The sequence below is a fragment of the Mercenaria mercenaria genome, chromosome 3 (genome assembly GCF_021730395.1).
Source record: "Mercenaria mercenaria strain notata chromosome 3, MADL_Memer_1, whole genome shotgun sequence".
Taxonomy (NCBI): domain Eukaryota; kingdom Metazoa; phylum Mollusca; class Bivalvia; order Venerida; family Veneridae; genus Mercenaria; species Mercenaria mercenaria.
The window spans coordinates 50,305,424-50,317,562 of NC_069363.1; the positions used below are offsets into that span (position 1 = coordinate 50,305,424).

The 12,139-nt window shown below is 33.3% G+C and overlaps 1 protein-coding gene across 1 annotated transcript in view; it reads left to right on the forward strand.

The window, feature by feature from the left end:
• Positions 1-10,795, forward strand: part of LOC123524871 (trichohyalin-like) — a 151,901-nt gene extending 141,106 nt beyond the window's left edge. The window contains exons 50-53 of the mRNA XM_053539697.1: positions 1,942-2,042; positions 2,797-2,899; positions 4,647-4,716; positions 8,553-10,795. Coding sequence (XP_053395672.1) covers positions 1,942-2,042; positions 2,797-2,899; positions 4,647-4,716; positions 8,553-8,616 — 338 coding nt within the window. The 3' untranslated portion in view covers positions 8,617-10,795. The remainder of the gene's footprint in view (positions 1-1,941; positions 2,043-2,796; positions 2,900-4,646; positions 4,717-8,552) is intronic.
• Positions 10,796-12,139: the final 1,344 nt, after the last annotated feature.

Genomic DNA, 12,139 nt, shown 5'->3' on the forward strand with positions numbered 1-12,139 from the left:
AAGGACTTGTTGATAATCCGAATGGTAATACTAAAAATTTATAATACTTGGTAATTCCGTTTTCGTCTTTCCATGAAAAACCCAAAAATTTTGTATGTGATGGAAAAATTTCAATGAAATGATAAGCTGAATGTATATCAAATTTAATCATCCAAAGTTTTTATCCAAAAAGATAACGCTACTTTGATATCTTCGTATCTGAAATACTGTTTCCATAAATGTTTATTTACTACTCTAAGGTCAAGGATCAGACGTTTCTTACCGTTATCTCGGACTGAAACCGTGAGCGGATTAACTATGTAAGGAATGCAGTCACATTGCTCGACTAAATTTCTATCCAATAATTCTGATATAGCTTCACTTACAAAATCGCTGTTGTTTAAAGCAGATTTATTGTTACATAAAAATGAAGACGCGGGTTCTGAATAGAAAGGTATTTTATAGCCTTGAAAAATAGTATCAAGTATAAAATTACTTGCACCTATAGATTGCCAAAAAGATAAATTATCTCGCAATCGACCTCTGACCAAAATGTCTTTTTGTCCAGATTCATATTCAAAATAGTCTTTTGTCAATTTTGAATCTGCATTTTTACGGAAACTAACGGAATGTGAAAAATACTCATCTTCCATAGTGTAATCTTGAGAATCTCTACTTTTTGGCGGGAACCTGACCGGATCTGTCGCTGTCGAACCCTGTAGCGGCATAGGGACATGATCGTCGGAAGTGTTCGAAGGAGCCACATGAAAAGCATGAGCCGTAGGCGACTGGTCTAGCTGAGAAGTTGCCGGAGCCTCGAAAAAACCTTCCTCCCCTTGTTGGAAATGTTGAAATATTCCCTTCTGGTGTGTAGTTACGAAAAGCAGAAGGATAGTTGAACAAAGCACCAGAAGTAACAGTAGCTGGAGGTGCTTTACGTGCTGACTGCAAACGTTTGACCGACTTTGATTTCCGTTTCTTGAGAGCCTGATTTTCGGCCTTGCGTAGTTTAGATTCGTCTTCGGAATCGCTAGCCAGTGGGTTAGAAGTGTAGCAATTGACGGTGTCCCAGCCTCCCTCAGAGCTGTCGGCGATACGAATAAGTTTCTGGCGTTTGGCGACATTTTCCAATGCCTCATTTAGAACTTCTCGGCAATATTGTGGTTTGCTATTGTCAATAGCCCAAACAGCTTGTTTCAAAAAGTCAATAATTTCAGAGTTAAATACGTACTGTATTCTATTTCCCTGGCGTTTCCACTGAATATCAATGTCCGACTTCAACTTTTTGACTTCTTTTCCAACTGTAGCGTTAGTACCACGTACTTCTTCTCTCAAGGCTGTAACTTCTTCCCTATGCTGTGAAAGTTGTCGGGAAATCTCAGCCAAATGTTCCGTTATCAAAGTATTATTATCTGTTGCCGGATTTGACGAAGAAGAATTTTCTACGGACATGTTGACAGTCGAGTGACCAAGCGCTGAAGTGAACTAACCACTCCGCAATGTGAGAAAATCGTGCTCAACAGAGCGCGAAATAGCGCCCCGCAGTGGTCCGTCAGGAACAATACGAGGGGAAACAATTCTTTTCTAATTCACTACGTTTAAGCGAAAAGAATTATATTTCCCAACAAAATTAGATGTGTCTAATCTACAAAAATACAACAACAGTTTTTAATGTCAGTAATTAAGAATTTTAATTTGATACTAAAATTTACTAAGTGTATACACATTATGCCATTAAAAGTATAAAGCTTCAATACCTTTGAAACCAGATAAGAATTTCTAGCAATCCAGATACTGTTAGAATAATTTCTAAGATTGATACAACAACAGCATGTCTGAAATATTTTTCAGCATATTCAAAGTAGGAGTTCTACAAAACAGAGATTGAGTTTATGAATTATCCATATTACTTTCATAAAAGTTATTTGACTAAGGAATTAACTGGAAAATTTCTGTTAACAGATGTTGAAGGAGTCAACCACTTCCCAGAAGACTTTGAAGATATGGTGGGTGCACGAAATGACTCTGCTCGTGCTAGACGCAGAGAAAGATACAGTCCTAGGGTATGTGATTTGTCACTGTTCATTTAATTTAAACTGGATTAGTTTCATGTTAACACATACAAAATTGTGAAGGTAAAGTCAGTTTAAATCTACATTTATTGTGATCCCAACAATTTTCAGATAAGAACAAAGTACAATGGAAAACTGATATAACTGATGCAAAATAAGATGAAGTTATAACAGTTTTCTGTTCTGTCTTCCAAATGCATATCTAGCTTGTTTCTTAATTCTTAGAAACAACAGATTTATTTTTATAGATTAAGTGAAGAATAAAATTGTGTTTCCCAGGATTATCTTTTTTTGTACATAGATCATGTTTAGAATTTGCTCATATTATCAAATAATGTTTGGGCATCATATATCTTTCAAGAGAATCAAAGAAAATCCTTGTTACCCAAGGGAAATTTTGATCTAACAGTAGACCTACAAGCTTCAAATATTCAATTCTCAATAACTAAGTCCACAGTGTGTCTTTACAACTGAAACTTTGTCTAGCCTTTGGTGCTAGGAAAAGCTATACTTATGCAAAGTTGCATGAAAATGTGTCAGTTCTACAAATTTGGGGACAAAATAAAATTCTAAGCCTAAATTTTAGAGAGAAAGTTGATTAACTATGTATGTGCTTTGTTCTCAGTATATTAGTTTTTCTGTAATTTAAAGAGGTTCTCTTATGTTTTGGTCATAGAGGTATTTTGTGTAAATCAGAATATTGGTGTTGTTAGTGTGAAAATGTATTTATCTGCTTTATTTACAGCCTTACAGTAACAATGGTATGGGTTCCCAGGCCAGTCTAGATGTGGACAGGATACAGAGGAAAAATGAAGAAAGACTGAGAAAATTGAATAACATGAGCTCAAGTAATTTATAATATAGCAGATTTTGTTTAACTTTAATTTGGTGCTATGATGATTTTAAAGGTGGTCAATCACATTTAAACAACATTTAATGCCATTTTTTACTTTTTGTATATTCTGGTAGAGATTTATTTAAGGAACAAAAAGACCCATTACATAGAGTTAGATTCCTATTAGAAATGTATGTTTTATTATTTTTTATAAAAATTTGTAATTACTCCCCTTTAATATAAAAGTATTAAAAAAGCTGAGTAATTCATTTTATTTCGATACAATTTCTAGTTTTACGTTTGCATTTGATAGACATACCAACTATTTAACAATCTGAACCAAACGGCAAGCTTTAAATCTGTGTGTAGCTTCTGAATTAATTTATTTCCAATCTATCTTGGTTGCGCAACCAAGATAGGCAAAGGGAGATAATAATAATTTTTTAAACTTGCGTTTCTATCGAATTCCATCTAAATACATAATTGTTAATGAAAATATTTTACAAATATATTACAATATATCTAATATTAATACCTTTCCTTAAGCAAAGTATGCTTATCAAATTTATACCTACGATAAAATAACTCTATCTTGGTTGGGCAACCATGATAGGAAAATCTAATTTTAAAGATACCTCCAGTGAAAATCTAATTTGTATTAAGTGTTTAGTGAACATAAATGAGTGTAAATGATCAGATGTTAAAGTTACAAGCAAATCCCTTACATGGTCAAAGTCTGATTATCCACCTTTAAAGATTTAGTTTATGCCAATATGTAGTAGCTGAATGTTTCATTAAATATTACCTCATGGATAAGAAATAGTTTCTTACAAGTTGGCATAATTAAAATCCTTGTGTTAAAAAGTATTTTTGACCTAAAAGGCTAGATGCTGTAAAGTCATGCCTGGATGATACATTTTGGTGGATAAATTCCTGATAAAACTGCCTGTTTTTTTTTATATCCAAAATTTGAAATCCGTAAATTGATATCCTTACAAAATAGCTGCAAGAAATCTCAGGCCCACAAAATTAAATGATAACACAGTATTACCGTCTTATCATCTCCCCTTTTGGAGAAATGAACAGCAAATTTATGTGTTTCCTTGCTCAGCCTTAAGGTTTAGCAGTTTATCACAAAATAACAATTTTTTTAGTAAATGAACAGCATCTTGACACACAACTTATCTGTCCAATACATGCTTTACTGTTCTGTCCCACAGAGTTGGATACTTAAAATATTCTTAATGAGTTGTCCCCCTTTGAATAAGAATGTCATTTGTAAAGAAATAAATGTAAACAATTGTCAAAAACGATGTTTTACCTAGTTCTGTAAAGTTTAGACACTCGCACGATGTTGCAAATGCATCAAAACGAAGACATGTAACAGCTTTTTCAAAATGGTGAGTTTTTAAAGGCGCTGAACTGTCCAGAAGTGTGGACCCTTCATGCAGTCCCTTTCCGGAATTCAATACATACATGAATAAATTGACAATGGTTTTGTAGAATAATATAAATGTTTTATATGCTGTTAAATGTTCATGTAAAACAATGCTTTCTTTCTATAATTTGATGACGTTCGAACTTTTTTTTCCGAAACATGGACCTATGCCTTAATCATGTATTTGGAAGCACAAATTCATTTTTCTTTCATGTATAATAAAGTCTTTTCAAGCTCACCTGTATATATAATATTATATAATTTTGTGATGAAAATGTTAGTAAGATGCTCGTATGAAAATGTTTTGTAAATATTCTAACAGGAGATGATGTATCTATGGGAGATCCTGACGATATACTGGACAGGTTTATGGCTAAACAGAGATATAATAGGTAATTCATTTGTTCTGTTTATTGATATACAGTAAAACACTGAATGCTCAAGGTGACAACCAGATGAGCAAAATGCTCGAGTTATTCGAGGTTTCATGTGATCTGAACATAGAAAGATACCAGGAAAATGGTTCAGGAACAAATGAATTGGTCTAGTAAGCCCATGTATTTGAGCTGCCGGCGCTTGACCGAGTGGTTTTTCACTGTATATCCTTTGTATTGATAATGGAGATTTTCAATATCGTATGGACTATTCAGATTTTTTATTGATATAAGATACCAGTATATCAGATATAGCATAACTGTCCGTCTCTTAGCTCAGTGGGAAGAGTGCAAATCTATGTATTGCGGGGTCAGGAGTTTTAGCCCTGGGCAAGGTGTATGTTCTCCGTGGCGATTTGATAAAAGACATTGTGTCTGAAATCATTTGTCCTCCACCTCTGATTCATGTGGGGAAGTTGGTAGTTACTTGCGGAGAACAAGTTTGTACTGGTACAGAATCCAGGAACACTGGTAAGGTTAACTTCCTGCCGTTGTAACATAACTGAAGTACTGTTGAAAAACGGCGTTAAACCCGAAACAAAACAAAATAGCGTAACTATATCGCCATACTTGCTAAATTTCCTGTATATGTTTATGTTCAGAATATATGTCGTAAATCTTCTTCCACTTGGTGCAAAATGTATTGCCTTCTATACTTTAAAATCCAAATTGTGAGATGTTACGTCTCTCAAATGATATTAAAAGGAGGCAGTGGGACAAGAAAGTTTATAATACCAAAGGGGGATATAAAATTGTTGCAAGGTTTCTTGTCCTTTGCTTGTTTATTGACTATTTTCACAAGGGACTTGGACTTGGGTGGCTTTGTCACAGTATAACTTACTATGTGGCAAGAACCCTAAATGGAAAAACTTCTTTTAAAAATTCTTTTAGAATTTGACCTTAATTTATGAGAGTCAAATATTAATTAATATGCTCCAAATGACCTCTTTTAAGAATTTTCAGTCTTTTTCTAAAATATTTTAGGGGAGTTTACTCGAGGTATTGTTTGTTGTAAAATTGATAGCTCAACCTGGGATGTTTTTATCAGCATGCTAGATAAATATATATTTGTGCTGTGTATACATGTATAGCTAAATGGAATTTAGGAAGTGTACTGTAGAATTGCAGTTAGTAGATGAAGGCAAGTTTGTTGTTACAGAAAATAAAAATATTTCCATGTTGAAAGACAGGAAAAGAAATTTCACTGTATCCTTATTCTGCTAAATTTCTATAATGAACTTGTCCATCTTTCAATTTGGACAGTACCATTAACTGTTAAAAGAGGTGCTTACAAAAAAGATACTGACTGAAAGGCGAACAGTGCAGATCATGACCTACACTGGTTGCAGAGGCAGAATCAATCGTGTCCAGCTTGATAAGGGTTGTATTGAGTAGAAAAGAAAACTACAAAAATGAAATGTCTTGCAATCTAATTGAATTAAAAATAACATGCAATATGTAAAATCCTCTTAAAAAATGAAACAAGACAGTGTTGATAGTATTATTACTTTTGTTCAATTTTTGAATGTAGAAGATCAGTATGCTCTATTTGTGAACCAATCGAGGAAGAGTGGTAAGCAATATTACACTGTGAGCTTCAATCAGTTATATTTGTGCGCTGACTAATAAAAAATGGTGCAGTTTAGTCTTAGTGCCAAATTTTTTTATTGATGTATAAGCTTAACTAAGCTTAAAGCACTTGACATTAAAATACATGTAGTCAAAGTTGCACAAGTAAAAAGCTTAACTCATTAATACCTGCAGCCTTATCGCCGCTTAATTACTGGCATCAATTTTCCGATACATTCCTGAGCCACTTATCAATTTATCTGCTTTGTATTCCTGTGGATTTTCACTGATAATCAATTATCGATAAGATCTAAGCATCCTTTGATCAATATTAGGGACAAACATCTGTTTATAACAGATAAATAAAACTGAAATTTTCACATCTGATACTACAATTTATGATCTATTCAATAATTTTAAATTTACTATTATTTTGATTTGCAAAATTGTTTCACAGGCCTACTGAAGTAACACGAATATGGAAAACGGCAATATTCAAGAAAAAATTGACATAGAAAAACAGCCATTATTTGATTATTTTATTCAAATATCATTTATTGCTAAACTTTAAAGCAAACGACATTATAAAAGAACAGAATTATGCTTTATTTAATAAAATTAAAAATACTGAATCAAAAAGAAAGACTGCAGTATAATAGAATGAGTAGATAAAACAGGCAATACCTAGAAATAACTTTGTAGTTTCGATATTTAGTGATGAGTATATTGAAAATACATGCTTAAATAATAAATATTTTGATTATTTCGATCGCTTCCGGGTTTTATAAATCTTTAGTGTAAAATATTTCATTGGTTGACTTTGACATCAGTCCAATCGTTAGTATTCATACAAACTTAAAATCACGTCACGCGGCATACAGTACTATCAGGCAGATAGCGCATTTATGCGCTCCGCGGCATACACGCCTGTTATCTTTTGACGGATAAATACGACATGCGGTACTCGATAAGAGTTAAAATAAACGCATAAATGCGATCTGCATCCTTAATGAGTTAAACATATGAGCAATTACATATTCATATTTGGACCTGGTTTGGAGTATTTTAATCTTGATTTATAAAGCTTTAATGATGTGACATTCATCAAAGGTGTACTTGTTTTTGTGTGTTTTTTTCAAGTTTTGCTGCTTAAAGACTTGCCGGATCCTTTACTGAAGTCCAGAGTTTATGTCAATGCATACAATTAAAAAAATATATATATATCAGCCATTGTTTCTTTGATCACAAAATAGGTAATACATGTGAATAGAGATAGAGCATTCCAGGTTGAGCACTAGATCTAGATTAATATATCTATAAATTTAGTGCTTAGTATGTTAGAGTAACATAAATATACTTGTAGCCTCTTACTGTGATGAATAAAACTCTTTCAGACACTTGAATGACTGGTAATTAGAATGTGACCCTGTTGTAAGTTTACTTGGTAAAATTTGCAGCAAAATTGAAGTTCATTAAAATGTTTTGTATTGCTAGACAGCTAGATTTTATGGTGCAAGTTATAGAAAATATACTCAATATTTCACTCAGGGGGTTTTGTGGCTGAGTAGTTAAGGTAGCCGACTTCAAATCACGTCCCTCACTGCTGTAAGTGTGAAACCTTGTTTACAGTGTAAAATTATTTCATGTATGGAAGCCAGCCAGCTGACATACGGAAGGTTGGTGGTTCAACCTGGGTACCCACCCATATTTGAATAAGGCTTGGAGGAGCACCTGGGATGTTCCTCCACAATGAAGAGCAACATTTTATTCAGCTGCATGTTAACTTGTGCTTTTCAAATTATATTCAAGTGTCATTCATTGTACCATCAAATCTACTAAGTGCCTTGCAGATGATAGATTTAGAAAAATAATATTACAAAAAGTAAGGTCATGATAAATAGTTCATTGCGTTAAAATTGAAAAGAATTTTCTTAAGTGCTATCTCGTATTTTTAGGACTGTCCTGCTGAAACTGTACAATGCTTATAATTTAAGATAATTCAGTTGTGGTCTCTTATACTTAATATCAGAAAGGCATTTGTGTTTTTAATAGTTGTGTATACAATGTTGTTTTATGCTGTACATATGAGGAGACGTTAATGAGTTTTTAACGTAACTTGTTTCAGATTGGCAGTTCAGATAAATTTGTTTCTAATGGAAAGTTGTCAGTATATTTTTTTATGATTGGTTGTAATTAGTTTGAATTGTTTCATTAATTAATTTCAGACCACCATCAGGCCAGACACTACAAGATGATTCCTGGTTGAGACCTGGTAGCAAAGCTGTATGAGAATCCAGCACATGTTTCACAGCTTGCTTTAATGTAGAGTAGTGCACTATTCCAGTCCACGCATAACAACATTCCTTGATGAGATGAATATACAGTGCCAGTTGCCTTAAAATATCTTCCAGGATTCTTTTTGAAAGGGACCAAAGTTAATGAACCCGTGTTGTTCCAGATTTGATATTTGAGAAGGGTGTAATGTTCTTAAAAAAATGTTTTGAAGAAAAAACTTGTTTTAAAAGTGAATTCATGAACAAAGTAACCTGAAGTTTAATAATGCCTTTTCATTCAGTTATAGTATTTCGTAATTGTTTCGGAGTTGAAGTGAAAAGGCACTTGACTAGGAAGTTAAAGATTGTCTTTATTTATGAAATGACAATGTAGTTTTATAAAACATTTTGTTACTGGGGAAATTTTAAGAAAGAGACATTTGTTGCCACTGTCTGGTGGTTTGTTAGTGCTACCTTTCCTTCATCATTTAAATCAGGTTTTATTAATAAATTCATATGAGCCTTGCCATGAGAAAACCAACATAGTGGGTATGCGACCAGTCTGGTCAGGATCCATGCTGTTCGCTTTTAAAGCCTATTGGAATTGGAGAAACTGTTAGCGAACAGCATGGAGCCTGACCAGACTGAGCGGATGCGCAGGCTGGTCTGGATCCATGCTGGTCGCAAACCCACTATGTTGATTTTCTCATGGCTCGGCTCATATCAAGAGACACACTCTATACTATTATGTTAAAATTTTTACGACTGTAACAACACTACCAAAGTTGTAATATCTTTAAACATGATGAACTGATTTGATGGTAAGAATTGCAGATTGTTAAGTTATTGAAATAAAATTAGTTTAATTTGTTTATGATAAAATCTCAAAATAGCCAAATTTGTTGAAAATCAGTTTACTAAAATCATCATGGTCTAAAGTTACAGTATAATGATTCCGAGAGTGTATTTTACTTGTACTTTCTAGTAAATGAGCTATGAAGTTTTACATGTGAAAAAATGGCTATATGTTCTTGCTAACTTAAAAATTGTGATAATGTATATAGTTTATTAACTTATCAAGAGATCTGTGATGTTTTGTTCTGTTCCGTCCATTCAGTTGGTTGTATTTATGTAAATTAAATATATGTTATAAATCACGTATTTCTTTTATTAGTTTCATGTACACGTATGCCATTTAGACATCAGGGAAAATTTAGTTTAAAAAAAACTCAGTTTGGATTATTTTTTGTAGATGTAATTGTTGTGAGTAATTCATTTATTTGCTGACACAGCTGTAATGCAATTATTGTTCTTGATAGTTCCTAAATAACTTTCATTGATAGTAGTCTTTTAAGGTAGCAGACTGCATTGGCATTCTACAGTTTCCATTGATGGTTCCTAAATTACATTCATCAATAATTGTCTTTTAAGGTAGAAAACAATAATGACACTCAGCAGTTTCTTTGTGTGTGCGTATTCTTGTTCGGCAGTTAGCATTCTTGGACGTGAATATAGCTCAACACGCATTTGGTAAAAACAGAGGTTGAACTCTTGATTGTTCACTTTAACAAATGTCTACAAAATATCGGGACTTATTAATCAATATCATTACACTTCATATTTCGTGAGTATGATACATTGCTTTTTTTTCACATTCAGTAAACTTTCCATTTGAACAAACACAGTGTATGTATAAGCTTCTATATAAATTACAGATTACACTAGACTAGTAAGTGTTTATGTATGTTATAAACACTGTCCTGAACTCTTTGAATCACTTTTGAATTAACATTGTTATTCAATGAAACAAATTTCTAAATTTCCAAAAAAGAAAAAAAAAATTACAAAAATCTGGAGGCATTTCCCTTCTTAATCTATAGTACCAGTTTGAACAGAGTCATTTTTGATCAACAGGTTTGCTTTTAAAACTTCATAAGTGTTTGTTACATCTTGTGTTCATGTTGAAGATCTGTTTTTTATATTTTGAGAGAATTATGGTATATCTGACTAAAAGGTCTTTAAATTTTGTGTATAAAAATGTGAATGCCGATTTGTCTTGTCCAGTACTGTATGTAAATATATGGGTTGTATGTATATATTGACAGATGTAAATAGGGAATATGTAAATGCATTGTTATGTTATGAATACATGAACATTTTTATTACCTAAATATTGAATAAATTATACTCAACAACTTTTGTGTCTCTTGTGGATAACCTTATTGCCCATACAGGACCATTATTATCCGCCTCCAAAGGTGGAGGGATATAGTTTTGGCGTCGTTCATCTGCAGCCATGTCTAGGAAGTGGTTTGGAATATTTAGATAAACTTCATATACGTGTTCACCACTATAGGGAAATGTGGCCCATCAAGTTTCAGTCAAATTGCCCAAGTAACACCAGAGTTATGGCCCTTAGTAGTTTCTAGTGTTGACTATATAGGGTACTATAAATATGGCAATTTCTGCTTCATAACATGTGACATATTTGACCTAGAACTTTGAAACTTAAATTGAATTTAGATCACCATAATTTTTTTCCATGAACATTGATTAACAACACGTGAAGTTGTGTACCCCCTCCGCCCTGGTAACACCCCCGCCCCCTCCCCACCACAATTTTTTTTTTACTCTTAAAACCTTCCATGAATATTTTGTACCTTCCCCCACCTAGCTCCTCCGCCCAGTCACCCCCACCACCGCCAACAAAATTTATTTTTCCATTTTTTATTTTTCATCAATATTATCAACGTGAAGTTTTGTTCCTTCACTTGGTTACTGTGCAGGACAGGTAAGTCAGATGCACAATATCCTCGCAGGACTGACATTTCCCTTAAAGAGCAGACTTTCATGCTTCATGAGAACTTTTACCTGTTATTCTTGGACAGCTCATTTTCATAGAATTCAAAGTTATGCCGATCCATGAAACTGAATCCCAGTGAACAAATAACTGTTCATGTCATAAATTTGAAATTCCAAATACGAGTCGCTGTAGCCAAAAAATTGGGTTTCATACCAACTAAACATTGACAACTGTGTGATCTGGCTACGAAATGAGGTCGTGTTTAAAAGGATCTCATAAAAGCTTTGTGTGACAGCTCTGCAAGCGCCTACCGATACAGACTCTCAATGTTTAAAGTCTTCCGAAAGTTAAGGTCCTTCAACAGTTTCGAGCAATTTTTTTCTTCAATATTCACTACAAAAAAATAAACTGACCAGCCACCAAGTAATGTGGGAATTCAATAAAGAATTAAATGCTATTTTTTTTTGTGCATTTCATCTGGGTATAAAACACACTGAGACTTCTTGGAAATTCATGAATCGCGCTAGCTTCCACTCTTATGTTTAGTTGGGTCATAACTAATAGAACACATAAAGAGTTGACATATAGATATTTTATTAAATATGAAACCATAGTCCAGTAAGTAAAGAAATAATAAACCAGCCAGTTATATTCCAATTATATATTAATCACTATCATTATAAAATTAATTGCACAGTCTAATATAAATGGAAGCACAGAAGACAAAAAAGAAGCA